The 14,781-nt window shown below is 39.3% G+C and overlaps 1 protein-coding gene across 4 annotated transcripts in view; it reads right to left on the bottom strand.

Moving 5' to 3' along the window:
• Nucleotides 1-2,133: 2,133 nt before the first annotated feature.
• trim24 (tripartite motif containing 24) overlaps nt 2,134-14,781 on the bottom strand; it is a 30,200-nt gene continuing 17,552 nt past the window's right edge. For 2 of the 4 annotated variants that reach the window (XM_079623676.1, XM_079623677.1), the window contains 11 exons: nt 12,133-12,551; nt 10,847-10,978; nt 10,607-10,721; nt 10,425-10,479; nt 9,637-9,769; nt 9,298-9,521; nt 8,290-8,346; nt 5,446-5,578; nt 5,278-5,352; nt 4,537-4,683; nt 2,141-4,069 (listed from right to left, as the gene is read on the bottom strand). In XM_079623676.1, coding sequence (XP_079479802.1) covers nt 3,737-4,069; nt 4,537-4,683; nt 5,278-5,352; nt 5,446-5,578; nt 8,290-8,346; nt 9,298-9,521; nt 9,637-9,769; nt 10,425-10,479; nt 10,607-10,721; nt 10,847-10,978; nt 12,133-12,551 — 1,823 coding nt within the window. In that variant the 3' untranslated portion in view covers nt 2,141-3,736. Of the gene's footprint in view, nt 4,070-4,536; nt 4,684-5,277; nt 5,353-5,445; nt 5,579-8,289; nt 8,347-9,297; nt 9,522-9,636; nt 9,770-10,424; nt 10,480-10,606; nt 10,722-10,846; nt 10,979-12,132; nt 12,552-14,781 lie in introns of all 4 variants that reach the window. The other 2 variants (XM_079623679.1, XM_079623678.1) reach the window with 1 other exon arrangement.

The raw sequence follows: 14,781 nt of genomic DNA, 5'->3' as shown, positions 1-14,781 counted from the left end.
CTGTCGTCTGCATGATTGAGCTCGCCAGTGATGTGAATGGCACGAAGCAACCTCAGATGCTTCTGATTCCATAGAAGGAGATGGCGGGCGAGTTGCCACATGCGACGTGAGCGCAGACCACCTTGTCGGTTGATGTACGCAACGGTTGCAGTGTTGTCCGTACGGACCAGTACATGCTTGTCTCGAAGCGGCATCTTGAAGCGGCTGAGAGCAAGACGTACTGCTAGCAACTCAAGGCAATTGATATGCCAATGCAACTGTCCACAGACGTGAAGAACACAGCATGCCTGGACACTTGTTCTAGGGGAACACCTGCCCGTAGAAACGAAGGGTCCGACCATGGGCTGAAGGTTTGGTGACAGTGCGGGGTAATGGAAACCCGGTACGTGCAGCTCTGCCACGCCCATCTCGGGACCTGGCGGTGAAGCCAGTGTTGAAGTGGCCTCATATGAAGCAACCCGAGTGGAGTTACTGCGGCTGCCATATGCCCCAGAAGCCTCTGAGAAAGTTTCAGTGTGGCCGCTGTCCAGCGTTTAGACGAATTCAAGCAGTTCAACACCGACTGGACGCGCTCCTCTGTGAGGCGCGCTGTCTGGTTGACCGAGTTCAGCTCCATAGATAAGAGATAAGAGATCCTTTGAGCAGGGGAGAGTTTGCTCTTGTCCCAGTTGACCCGAAGCCCCAACAGGCTGAGGTAACGGAGCACCATGTCCCTGTGTTTGCACAACTGCTTCCGTCGAGATAGTTGAGGATGCAAACCCCGTGTTCCCTGAGTGGAAGAATGGCTGCCTCCGCGACTTTCGCATTATGTAAACATTATGCTCAATACCTACATTATTGTCAAATCTTGAATACAATGTATTTAAATTATTTACAAAGCTATGGGGGTCATCATCAAACAGTTGTGCCCGTTTCTGTTGTTTTCCCATCATTGTGTTTGACATTACCAGTTTTAAATTAATTTTCAACTTTACCTTTATACTGTATTTGTGCCAACTTTATCTTAAATTTAATTTCTTTATTTAATTATTTTACCTTGTCTGTCTCATTCCTTTAAAAAAGCCATTATTTTCTTATTTAAAGATTGTTTAAGATCTTTGTTAATCCAGGGTTTATTGTTTGGGAATATTCTAACATTTTTAGTTTGAACCACTGCCTCTGTATAAAAGTTGATGTAACTGTTAATTGTGTCATTCGAGGACTCATGATCGTCATTGCAACAATTAAAATCATTAAAAAAACAGATTCCAATCTGTGCTCTCGAAGCAGTCTCTGAGGTTTTCAATTGAGTCTTTAGTCCATGACTGGACCTGCTGAATGACAGGTTCAGTACTTTTTAGTATCTGTCTGTATTTTGGAAGGAGGTGGATAACATTATGATCTGAACGTCCTAATGGTGGGTGTAACCTTGGTACATAAGCACTATCCACATTACCAAAACATTTGTCCAAAGTTTTGCTCCGTTTCTTATTTTATCACAACCTCGAATTTGGGTTATAATGCCAATTGGTTATTGGTCATTTATATAATAGTTTAGCAGCACATTTGATTATTCTTGTCAACTCTTTACTTATATTTTACCCGTTCATATTAGGAAGCTATGTCGCTTTGAGGTCCTCACGCCTTCTGTTTAACCTGGGTCTCATCTCACAAACTCGCCAGCTTCGGTCACTAAACGGAGGTAATTGGCTATATATCTGAGATGGTCGCATTCACGCTTACACTTTTGTATAGCCCCCCGTGGTTTGTATACACTTGAATTAATTTAAAGTAACATTTACTTCAGACAGAGGTATGGCCACTACTACAGATATAAGTCGACCAACTCTTGGACCTTCTCTTATAATAGCTTTGGATTGGCCATGCCGTGGTTTACCACGTACACTTATCTAAAGTAACATTAAATTAAAACCGAGGTAGACACACCCAAATTTAGGTTGGTCAAGCAGCATTTTACTGTCCAAAACAGAAATTCCTTCTGTCTTTACAGTGGTAGTACATTCCTTCTGTCTCCCCTGGTAAGTACACTTGAATTAGTGCCAAATATTAGTCAGATAATATTAGGCAGATTTTGCAGTAACAAACCAATTTGTTTAATCTACTTGGGAAAACAATTTCAGAGTAAGTCAGAATAAAATAAAATGTTTACAATTTTATTATGTCAGGTAAATGTATCATGCCAATTTCAAAATCAGTTCAAAGATAATCAATACAATAACATCCAATGCTAAGAGATAAAGAGTAAAAGATGTAAACCCGACATTTAGAAAAAGACATAATACCTCAAGTCTTTGAGGACCTTCAACATTATGGGCTGATCTGAGTTACAGAAGCCTGTAGCACCGAGCCTCTTGTGCTCTTTCTTTAAATACACAGACCGAGACAGAAACATCCTGGAAGACACACCCTCCTCTGTAAGCAAGATATTTCTAAACTCTTAAAAACTGTATTACCTTTTGGTTTACTTATTTGGAATATGCGACCTTTGTACCAGTCGCACTGAGACGTTTCAAATGATACCAGACATGTATAATGATGTATGATAATTGTTCACATTAAACCATGTAGATTTTTGGGTAAATTTTGGTGACCTCAGCATGAGAGAGAGAAGGAATGGGGGAAGAGGGAAAAAAGATGTCCTTTGTTTTCTCAGAGAGTTGCCCTCTCTTCCAGTTCTTACAGTCTTACAGCTTAAACACATGTTTTTAATTTTGGTTTATCTGGCAAAGAAATGTATATTGTTACTGTGGTCATCCCCTCAGGTGTCTTCTTTCCAAATGTGGATGTCTCAAACCAGATGTCTATCTGGCATTACTACCACTCGAGCAACTCAGTCTAATGACTTTTGGGCAGATATAGACACCTCTTTGGCACTGTCAATAACCTCTCCTGACTCCCTACTCTATGTATATTTACTGATATTTTTTATGCATTTCTTTTTCTCCCTTTTTTGGAGTTTACATTGGAGTAACCGACGAATAAAAATAAATAAAAGCAATTAGGTACAAGAGGCTATTCTGTATTGTGAATAAGTCACGGCTAACTCAGCCTTGACGTGTTCAGCCAACTCAACTCTAAACAACTCTTTCTTTGTTTTTATACCTTATTACACAAATTTTGAGTCAAAGGCCAGGACACAAATAATAATAGGCATTTTGTGATTATTGACACATGCCAATAACCATCTTTGGTTTGGTGATAAAAATTTGCTTCTCCTTAATGAAATTAAATTGTATTTTTTTGTGTGTACAAGAAAAGCTCTTGAACGACAGAAAAATAACAATTAAGAAACCAAATGGTAACACTTTATCTTAAGGTGTAGTTACACGTTACATGTACTTACTATAATAATAACAGTAAATTGTGCATAGTTACAAGTAACTAACCCTATCCTTAACCCTGTATAAGTTCACAGTAACATCACCTTAAAATAGTGTAATCAAATAGACCAAAAAAAAAAAAAAAAAAATTGAGAGAACTATAATGCATCTTTCATTTCACTTTTCTTACTGCACATCAACAAAATGAAAATTTGATGGGCCATATTTCAGATATTTATTGTGTCTATATTACACACTGCATTGTTATAATACATTTTTAGAATGTTTTTTCGCTTGTTTTCCAAATGCTTAAAACAATTAAAATATACAGTATAATTATTGCAATTGAACCAGAGATTTCACGCTCTAGAAAAGTGCACCATCCAGTCTTTAGAGGAAAAACAAGGAAGATTCTTTCAGGAAGTTGCTTCTTTAGTCGCATTACTGTCCGTTTCAGCATTTACAGGACTGGGTCCTGCAGGAGAGCTCAAGTTCTCTGGCTTCTCTTCAATGTCCTTGGTGTGCGGCTCCTCCTGAGGGAGGTCTTCACCGGAGGGTCTCGCAGCCTCCTCTACTGGGGAAGGGTCTTGTGGAGGCGTCTTAGATAAGGGACTTGATTCGTCAGGACACAAAGAAGCAATGCTCTCCTCCTTCACGCCAGGAAACGTCCGGTCTGGATACAAGAGCTTCAACAGTTCCTCAAAGAAACTCTCCAGATTAGCACCCACACTGGCCATTTCAGTGTCTTCCTACAAACAGCGTGAATACACAACATTAGATGTCACGTGCGTGTTCTTCAATTAGAGGCACTTTTGATGATTTTTTATCTTAAAAACGTTAACTATGTTAAAGCATTCATCACTTATTTGATCATAGCCGAGATTAACATTAAAGCGGTTTTTGGTTAACAACAGCTCAACACTCATAACTTATCTATTAACAATGACTTTCACTCCTTACATATATATAAAATCAAATGATATTCATATTTATCTGTAGATTTTAGATCCCCCAGTCATATTAAGCCATTGAAGAATTCTTAAACATGGTGTTTCTTACACAATATCGGGTTCACGAGAACAAGACAAGAAGATATTGTGCATCTTCTGGTGTCATGAGCTAAGAATATCACCAGACCGCTAGTTTTCACCAAGCACAATCCAGTTTCAAGGGGACATATCTTGAAGATAGTATGTTAACTTGCGAGTCATCATACCTTGTGGAAAGTTGCACAGTTTTTGAAAATCAACCTGACGTCCACAACAAAGTCCTCAATGCTCTTATAACTGCTGTCCCCGAGTTTGCTTCTGATCACAGACAGGTCCATTGGCATCTTTATTATCTCACTGTATTCTGGCATCGACTGCAAACGTGAAGAGTGACCCAGGGTCAGAACAGAAAACAGTCCTTATTAAAATGGAAGCTTTGGTTCACACCCGAGTGAGCCTGTCTGTACCATTTCACCACAAAATCTGAAGAAAAACCTAAGAAACTTCCATTTGATGGAACTTCATTTTATATTTTGGTATTGTGATTATTTGTACTTTTTTATGACAATCAAATCTGATTCCAAACACAATGATTTATTTATTTAATAATTCAATGAAATCAGCATAAATTGAAGGCAGTGGAAAAACACCACCACAATGTAAAACAATTTTAACACAATGAAAATCATTCAATTGTACATTAAATAATTATTTTCTGTATTACAATAGGCTACTGAGATTTCTGACAGTAAAATGTGCTTTATCATCATGTAAATGGTCACAATGCAAAAAAACAAAACACACTAGTTTTCATAAAATAGGCTTAATTTTCATTGTGCTAAATATTTTCTTCTTTGAATTTGTGGTGATCCAGACATGCATTTAAACTCTTCTTCTTTTTTTTGCAGTTTCCTCAATGAAAATCAATCAAATGCATGTAGAATGCTATGTGAGATGGATGATCTTACCGATGGAGTTACAGGCTCCTGAAAATCTGTGCTGAGCTCATTGCAATAAAGGCGAAGCAGCAGTCGCTCACATTTCTGCATGGACACAAATAAATGCAGCCATTATAAAAGTTAAATGTAAAATCATTAAAAAAAATAAAGCAGAACTGAATTGAAAGTAGTCCATACTCTTCTATCCACAGGAGTGAAAGCCTCAGAATCCGGATCCTGCTTCACACTGTTCGATTCTCCGCTAGCATTGACGTTATACTCCATTTCCGGTGAGGTAAGGTCACGGCAGAATGTACAATACCACTCACCACTAAAGATACACATATACATATTTCAATCATGACGACTCTCTGAATGGTTTTAGCATGTTAAAGGATAAGACAATGTTAATGTATTTGGTCTTGGTTGAATAGATCTGCTGCGCTACTGCTGTTACTTCAGAGCAAGTATGGACTTATTACTGCCGACAGACACACAGACACGCTGCTGTGAGCTAGAGGATGGATACCCGACCCGAGCCCGACGGGACCCGACGGGCCGGGCCGGGTTCGGACAGATATTTAGAAATGATGTTCGGGTTCGGGTCGGGCTCGGTCACATCAGCACGATAAGGCATTGAACATTTTAAATTTAAAACAGGTTATTATGTAGGTAGCCAATGTGCCTGATGCTTTCACTTGATGCAAACGATCGTTTTTGTGATTAAAATACATGTAAAATAATAACATAACATCCGTCTTCCTGTGTGCGGACATTTGTTTATGTAGCCGTGACAACGAAACACGTGCATAATGTGCGCGCGCCTGTGTCAAGAACGCTTGTTGCTCCACGCGCTGATGCGCTTGTCCTGTTGACATTTCCGATTGACTTCCTACAGTTGCTTAATAAAAGCGGCTTTCCACACAAACAAACGTACAATTGTCATTAGTATGAGAAAAAAATGGGATTTTAACTGCTGGTCTCGGGTCGGGCTCGGACATAAATGTCTTTGTGCCTGTCGGGCTCGGGTCGGGTTCGGTTACTGCTCTGTCGGACGCGGGCCGGGCTCGGACAGAAAAATTCGGCCCGATCCGCACTCTACTGTGAGCATGGAAGATATATGTTGCATAAATAGGCGTACATAAATCCCATAGCAGATTCTGACAGGTGGAGCTGGGGGTGGTGGAGGGTTTCAGAGGAATTTTGATAGCGCAATACAAGATCTTGACCAAAAAAATGTATACACGTCTTGATGGAAATAAATGTTGTGATGTTATTTCCATCAAGAGGTGCGTACATTTTTGGTCAAGATCTTGTATTTGCAATGCAAGAGTCATGCACTCTGTAAAGTCTTAAATGAATTTAAGGTCTGGACTCTGGTGTCGATTCGCGTGTGAAAACGATTCTTCATCCTCCCAACCATTCTTTCACAATTTGAGCCTGATAAATCTTGACATTGACATCCTGGAATATGGCCATGAAGCGTCTTCCTACAAGTTTTTAAAGAAATTAAAAGCTACACTCTCCATCAATTAGAGTTAGAAGAACTGTTGCCAAACATAAAACGTGATTAAAAACACAATAATCACTGCAATAATGATCCAACCAGACACTTAAGCATTTGCCTTTTTAAATTAATTTAAAGGACAAGTTCGGTATTTTACACTTAAAGCCCTGTTTACAGACCGTATCTGATGAAATAGAACGGTTAAGATTAAAATTTGGACACATGCTCCTGTCCCGAGAATTTTAGGTTTATTTAGCTTTTGTGGACCTATTTTGCCAAACGCGTCACACCCAGATTCTTCCGTTGAGAGCTTGAATAATAGACACCAGTTGGTGGCGATAATGCACCTTTGCCAATTGCAAGCAAACCGCTGGCATTTCATTGAATACACAGAAGAAGCAGAAGAAGAAGCGGCGGAGGAATATCGTACCTCACACAGCACATTCAATACAATCAATGGAGGTGGACAAACACTACGATAAAACCTGTTGGAAAGCATCTTTTTCAGCGATTTTTTTTGGGATCATATCAGTGAACACCCCTGACTACTCGGTGAGTTTCACGTCTTTGTAAACGAAAGTTTAATGTGTTTTAGGAAGGAATCTGCCAGTGCACATAGACAACCATTGTGGGGGTGGGGAAGCTAAATAAACCTAAAATTCTCGGGACAGGAGCATGTGTCCAAAGTTTAATCTTAACCGTTCTATTTCATCAGATACGATCTGTAAACAGGGCTTTAAGTGTAAAATACCGAACTTGTCCTTTAAATCCAAACCGCAACTTTTTTCTTTGGCTGGGCAGTATATGGTAATGCCTTTTTTGAGACGATACAACAAATAAATGACTTTTCAAATGACAATCCTAGGTCTCATTTGATTATTTTTGATGGTCACAAATCAAAAACACATTCACATGCTTATGACATAAAAGACTCAATTATATTCTTTAAAATCTGATTAGATAATCAGATGTACATACACTCACCTAAAGGATTATAAGGAACACCTGTTCAATTTCTCATTAATGCAATTATCTAATCAACCAATCACATGGCAGTTTCTTCAATGCATTTAGGAGTGTGGTCCTGGTCAAGACAATCTCCTGAACTCCAAACTGAAGGTCAGAATGGGAAAGAAAGGTGATTTAAGCTATTTTGAGCGTGACATGGTTGTTGGTGCCAGTCGAGTATTTCACAATCTGCTCAGTTACTGGGATTTTCCCGCACAACCATTTCTAGGGTTCACAAAGAATGGTGTGAAAAGGGAAAAACATCCAGGATGCGGTAGTCCTGTGGGCGAAAATGCCTTGTTGATGCTAGAGGTCAGAGGAGAATGGGCCGACTGATTCAAGCTGATGGAAGAGCAACTTTGACTGAAATAACCACTCGTTACAACCGAGGTACGCAGCAAAGCATTGGTGAAGCCACAACACACACAACCTTGAGGCGGATGGGCTGCAACAGCAGAAGACCCCACCGGGTACCACTCATCTCCACTACAAATAGGAAAAAGAGGCTACAATTTGCACGAGCTCACCAAAATTGGACAGTTGAAGACTGGAAAAATGTTGCCTGGTCTGATGAGTCTCGATTTCTGTTGAGACATTCAGATGGTAGAGTCAGAATTTGGCGTAAACAGAATGAGAACATGGATCCATCATGCCTTGTTACCACTGTGCAGGCTGGTGGTGGTGGTGGTGTAATGGTGTGGGGGATGTTTTCTTGGCACACTTTAGGCCCCTTAGTGCCAATTGGGCATCGTTTAAATGCCACGGCGTACCTGAGCATTGTTTCTGACCATGTCCATCCCTTTATGACCACCATGTACCCATCCTCTGATGGCTACTTCCAGCAGGATAATGCACAAAGCTTGAATAATTTCAAATTGGTTTCTTGAACATGACGATGAGTTCACTGTACTAAAATGGCCCCCACAGTCACCAGATCTCAACCCAATAGAGCATCTTTGGGATGTGGTGGAACGGGAGCTTCGTGCCCTGGATGTGCATCCCACAAATCTCCAACAACTGCAAGATGCTATCCTATCAATATGGGCCAACATTTCTAAAGAATGCTTTCAGCACCTTGTTGAATCAATGCCACGTAGAATTAAGGCAGTTCTGAAGGCGAAACGGGGTCAAACACAGTATTAGTATGGTGTTCCTAATAATCCTTTAGGTGACTGTATATTGGCTAGTTGTTTAATTATACTTCCCGGCTTAAGCCTATAGTCCCAGACTAAAATGCACGTTTGAGCCGTTTTAACTGAAAGCAACTTGCACTGGCATATCTTAAAATATGTCAGGGCCATTGTTTTGTCTGAAGATGCACACCAGTAATGTTTTTTTTTCTAAGGCACGTTTGTAAAAGCTACTTAAATGTCCTAATTGAACCAAGGTCTAATCCTGGCTTAATCTAAGCCCTGTCTGTGAAACCAGACCATTACATATGAAATCTCTACAGATCGAATTATCTAATCAGTTTAATGTAATAATTTCTTATATTCAGTGGGGGTTGTTTTAGCCGCTTTCGATGTTTCCGTTACCTTGGGGAAGCAGTCAGAGTGGGGATATGGCAGGTGAGATGGAAGACTTTGGGACATTTGTCACAGCAGAGCAGTTCTCCTCCGTTCTGGCACACTGCGCACCAGTCCTCATTGGGGTCTTCGTCTGCTTCTGGGGTCTTCTCTGTTTGCTGCTCACCCTGCAGCGGCGTTTGAGACTGAACCCCTGTGCTGTCTGGAAGACTGGCTTTAGCACTTGTGTTTACCTACAGTAGCACAAAAAAATAAATAAAAAATAAATAAATAATATATATATATTTATAAGTCTGACGTTCAGATCTATTTCTTCTCTGATCTGGTGCAGGATGAGTAAAAGCTTACAAAATGAACATCATCATCCTCTGGTTCATCTTTGATGACGATGACTGGTCCTGGAGACAACCTGCGTCTTCTTTTGGTAGAGGGGTTTGATGGGCCACTCTGGGGGGCTTCTGCACGTTTCCAGGAGACAGAACTTAAAGAAAAAAAAAGGACAAAAAAAAAATATGACTAGAAGCACATTTCGTGAGGGAAATAGCAAGGTAGTACATGTATTAAAATAATGGACCTTTTTACAAACTGAGAGAACGCATTTCTGATATTACTATCTAGCCAAGTTTTTTTTTTTTTTTTTTACACATACACACATATACTTACATATATACACACACAAAGAGATTTGACTATGGTTTCATAACCAAATATATTTGGTTCTTCCAAATATCTTCCTTTATATTTCTTTACATGCCCTAAAAGTAAACTTCACATCACTCCCATTATATAATGAATGAAGCTACACATGCTTACAGTGTTAACAGATTTAATAATTGTAATAGGAATGATTAAATTTTCCTCGCTGATAATAAATAACCATCTACACCATGAGACACTTTCATCGCCTCCCGATTACTTCCTTGAAATGGTTTATCTGCATACTAAATTATTATAACCGTCTTTAAACGCAGATCAATCAATATGCAATTATCACAAAGATATCCATATTGATATCATAACATTTGATACATGACATTTTGTACGAAGCATTTTAGGATGAATTGATTACAGAATAGAACAAGAACATGATTACTCAAAACCTGCAATTAACAGAAAAATATTGATCAAATATGTACCTGGTCTTTGGTTCTGATGAGGTGATGGACATCTGAGAAAACTGCCTTCCTTGTGCTAAAAGTCAGATAAAATCAAGGTATAATGAACTAGACAGCAAGCCTTTATTTCTCCAATTAACAAGACAAGACAAGGTGGTTACCAATGCCAGGCATTTGTATGTTTTTTTGCTGATTAATCATACCAGTTCGCTCTGTTGGCGTGGAGGGGTGACTGAGTGGATAACTGGGCCGTTGAGCCGACAGCATCGGGCTGGGGTCATATCTCCTGTTCAGGTATGATGTTGCCTGCATGTTTTGCTTAAAAAGCCCAAACAGAATTTAGCATGTTATATATATATATATATATATATATATATATATATATATATATAAAATTGGCCAGCGCCAATATGACTGTATACGGTGGAATAAGATGGCCTCACCTGATGGAGCGTGTGTGGAGAGGGAAGTGAAGCTCCGCTGGAAAGAGCAGCACTGTGCGGATAGCGGCTTCTAGGCAGCACATCCATCGGTTTAGGAGGGAAGGTGGGATTGTTGATGAGACCCCTCAGAGTCTTAAAGACAGAAAAAAAACAGCAAGTTCAGAGTTACACAACTGGTTTTCCATTCATAAATGAACATTATATTAACATTCGCTACCGTTCAAATGTTCAGAATAAAAAACAAAAAAGAAAGAAGTCTCTTCTGCTCACCAGGGCTGCATGTATGTGATCAAAAATACAGTAGAAACAGTAATATTGTGAAATATTACTACAATTTAAATAAGTATTTTCTATTTTTATATATTTTAAAATGCAATTTATTCTTGTGATGTAAAGCTGAATTTTCAGCATCATTAACCCAGTCTTCAATGTCACACACGATCCTTCAGAAATCATTATAATGCTGATTTATGCTCAATTGTTATTATTAATGGTTCTTACTATTATTAATGTTGAAAACGTTTTTTTTTTTTTTTTTTGCTGCTGCTGCTTTATATTTTTATGGAAACTGTAATAGTAGTAGAATAGCTTTTTAATGCCATGTCGGCATCTCAGGCTATCTTCAAGGCAATAACAGTTACAACTATACATGAGTTGCAGAAATACAATAAAAATAAAACCAAACAAATAAGTAATTAATATTATACAAGATGTTTTACATTATCATACAAATTATACAACTTTTTTTGGTTGGAAACCAAACCAGTATAATTGGACAAGAACCTTGGATGAATTTTGAGAAAGTTCAATAAACAGCATTTATTTTAAATAGAAATCCTTTTAAACATATAAGTCACTTTTGATCAGTCTGATGCATCCTTGCTGAATAAAATAATATATATATATATATATATATATATATATATATATATATATATATATATATATATATATATATATATATATATATATATAGAGCAGCACATCAGACTGATTTCTAAAGGGTCGTGTGACACTGAAGACTGGAGTAAAGATGCTGAAAATTCAGCTTTGATCACAGGAATAATTATATTATACAAATATATATTACATTTTTAAATATATTCAAATACAAATCAGTTCTTTTAAACTGCAATAATATTTCACAACTGTACTGTTTTTGATCAAATGAAAAGCAGCTTTGGTGAGCATTTAGCGACAAAAATATTTAATCATTCCAAAGTTTTGACCGGTAGCATATACGTGTCCTATGATTTACTTTCTTGTAATATTAGGTCACACTTCACCTGTGTAGGTAAGCTAGAGGGCTGAAGCATAGGTGGAGGGCTTCGTGCGCCATATCTGCGCCCGTGCTGAGGCATGCTGGGTAACGTCTGAGATGGCGAGCCACCCTGTAGGGGTCTATGTGGAGGCGGCCCTGGTAAGCGCATACCGTGGTACCATGACCATTGATTGGGTGGTTGGTGGCGGTTGGATTGCTGGGAGAGTTTCTCCACTTGCATCTGCAGCTGGGCCAGTGTGCTCTGCCGCTGCTGTTGTTGCTGTTGCTGCTGCTGCTGTTGTTGCTGGTGCTGCTGCTGGGACGGTGAGCTGCGGAACCCTGCCTGAAGACCATCGGGTCTGGGGCCTGGGTTCATCTGCTGGAGAAGGAATTGCTGTGAAGCGCTGGGATGACGGACGGGAGTTTTCTCTACGACTAAAGAACCTGGGAAAAGATACAGAAACATTTCCATTTGAGAAACAGTAGATTTGCAAGAATTTCACGCAAGCCACTCAAAGTACACTCCAATGACAATGAGCGCAGATCAAGGTTATAATCGTTCACGAAAACGAACGAAAAAACGAAAACTAGGTGGGAAAAAACAGTCGTTAACTGAAATAAAAATAAAAACGAGTCATTACAAAAAAACTATTTGGCATTAGTTTTGGCAAAACTAACTAAAATAAAATAGAGTAAATGTCCTTAGTTTTTGTCTTTGTCAACGTCTTTCATTTTTGAACGCTATTTAAAACACGCAGCGTATTCGTTTAGCTGCATTTTCTTTCCTTGCTCTCTGGTCTCTCTGTCACTCATGCGTCTCTCACATGCACACACTCTCGCACACACCGCGTCTCCATGAAAACAAGTGGTCGACGTTGAAAGAAAGGTTGGAATCTCGTGAACACCTTTACACAATCACACATTAAACAGTGGTAAAAAATATTTTAAATTCTGAATATAATTTTGTCAGTGTGTTAATGTCAACCCGAGAAGCGATTGAGCCTTCTTTAGAAAGTTAACTAGTCGCAAGTTTGAGGTAAAATGCACTTGGGTTGTTGATGTCAAAACACTAATATTAATTCAAATATTAAATAATGTTATGTCATTTTTTTTACTTTTACACTGAATGTTTGCCGCTTCAATCATGATGAGTATTGTATGGAGTGTGAAAATTATACAGCTGTGGTATTTGTATAGGGAGTGAATTCTGTATAAAAGATGTGTAGATGTTTGGTATGGCGTTTGGATTTTGTAAGAGGTAAAGGAATTTCAATGGGGTGTGAATTTTGTATTGGGTGTTAAATGCAGAGCTGCCAACTCTCACGCATTGGCCGCCTCTCTCCTCGCCCCAAACCAGAAATTTCGACATTCCATGGCATTATTGCGGTACCGAAAGTTGGAAGAAAGCGGCAAAGTCCTATTTGGGATTGCTTTGAGTAGCAAAGTGCCTTGCAGTGGAAGGTGGTAAAATATGTGGACGATTTATGAAAGGGAAAAATCCTACGAATTTTAAAGTACATTTGAGAAGCACGCACAAGGAGGCTAACCTAGCTTACCTCAACAAGGTAAAGGAGAACACCGAGAAAAGCGAATGTGTTAGTCGATTGCCTTCAAAAATTCGCCAATGTACTCGAACCAAAGTTCAAAACACCTGGAGCTGCAAGAGTCAACAGCCTTATTGGGGCTAAGACGGATACGGCAAAGCAGAAATGAGAAGAGATCATTAAGGATGCGAGGAAGCTGACCCTATGTGTAGATGGTTGGAGCAAGAGAGGACTAACATGGGTTTTCATGAGGATTCATGGGTGTGTCAGCTTGTTTTTACCATCCGCCCGGAGGCCAGGATCACCATGCCCTGCTTAACCTGCACCACCCTCACACAGGGTGCTGCATTGTGACAGATAACGGCTCCAACATCGTCAAGGCTGTGCGGCTTCTCAGGGATAAAAAGCGAGAGCAGAGCCGTGAGTCAGGTGGTGCTGTCTCTCAGGCGCAGCCAAGAGGTGTAGGAGACGAGCAGAATGAACTGTGGAATGGAGTCGGAGGGGTCAGACGAGGAGGATACTGAGACTGGAGGTCGTTGGGGAGTGTGGTTAGTTATAGTGACAAATATATTTTTGAATGTTAAATGCAGTGTGTTTAGGGCGGTAAATTGGCAGTTTTTCTCAGTCACTTTGGTGCATTTCTCAATCTGAATTGAAATTCTCAAAACTACTTGTTCAACTTCCACACCATGTAGTCACTTGAGCACATAATAAAAGCAATGTTCTTATTCTTTTGAACACATCAAATGCTTTGACAATTAATCATTGTACATGATCATAGCAACTGATAATTCAGGAATCAGAAATACAAATGATTATGTTGATCATAATGTATTCTACTGGTTCTCTGTTGAATAATCTTACTAAATCACTATATGCAAAATGGTTGAACGTCATTTTTCTACACATGTCTGAAATGGATTATATCTTAATCCATTGTGTTTTTCTTTTCTGCATCACAATGGCATGCTCTGTCAACAAATTACAGTACAAACAGTAAAAGTGTAACTGTGGGATTGTAGCACACGCAGCACTTTTGATATGCTGAGAAGACTGCTGGAGACCCGAACAGAACTAAACCAACTACTTGAGAATGTTGGCATGGACACTCTTCTCACAAGCGATTGGGC

Source organism: Phoxinus phoxinus (genome assembly GCF_949152265.1).
Source record: "Phoxinus phoxinus genome assembly, chromosome: 9".
NCBI lineage: Eukaryota > Metazoa > Chordata > Actinopteri > Cypriniformes > Leuciscidae > Phoxinus > Phoxinus phoxinus.
Note: the sequence above shows the minus strand (reverse complement) of the source record. Positions and strands in the feature narration are given on the sequence as shown.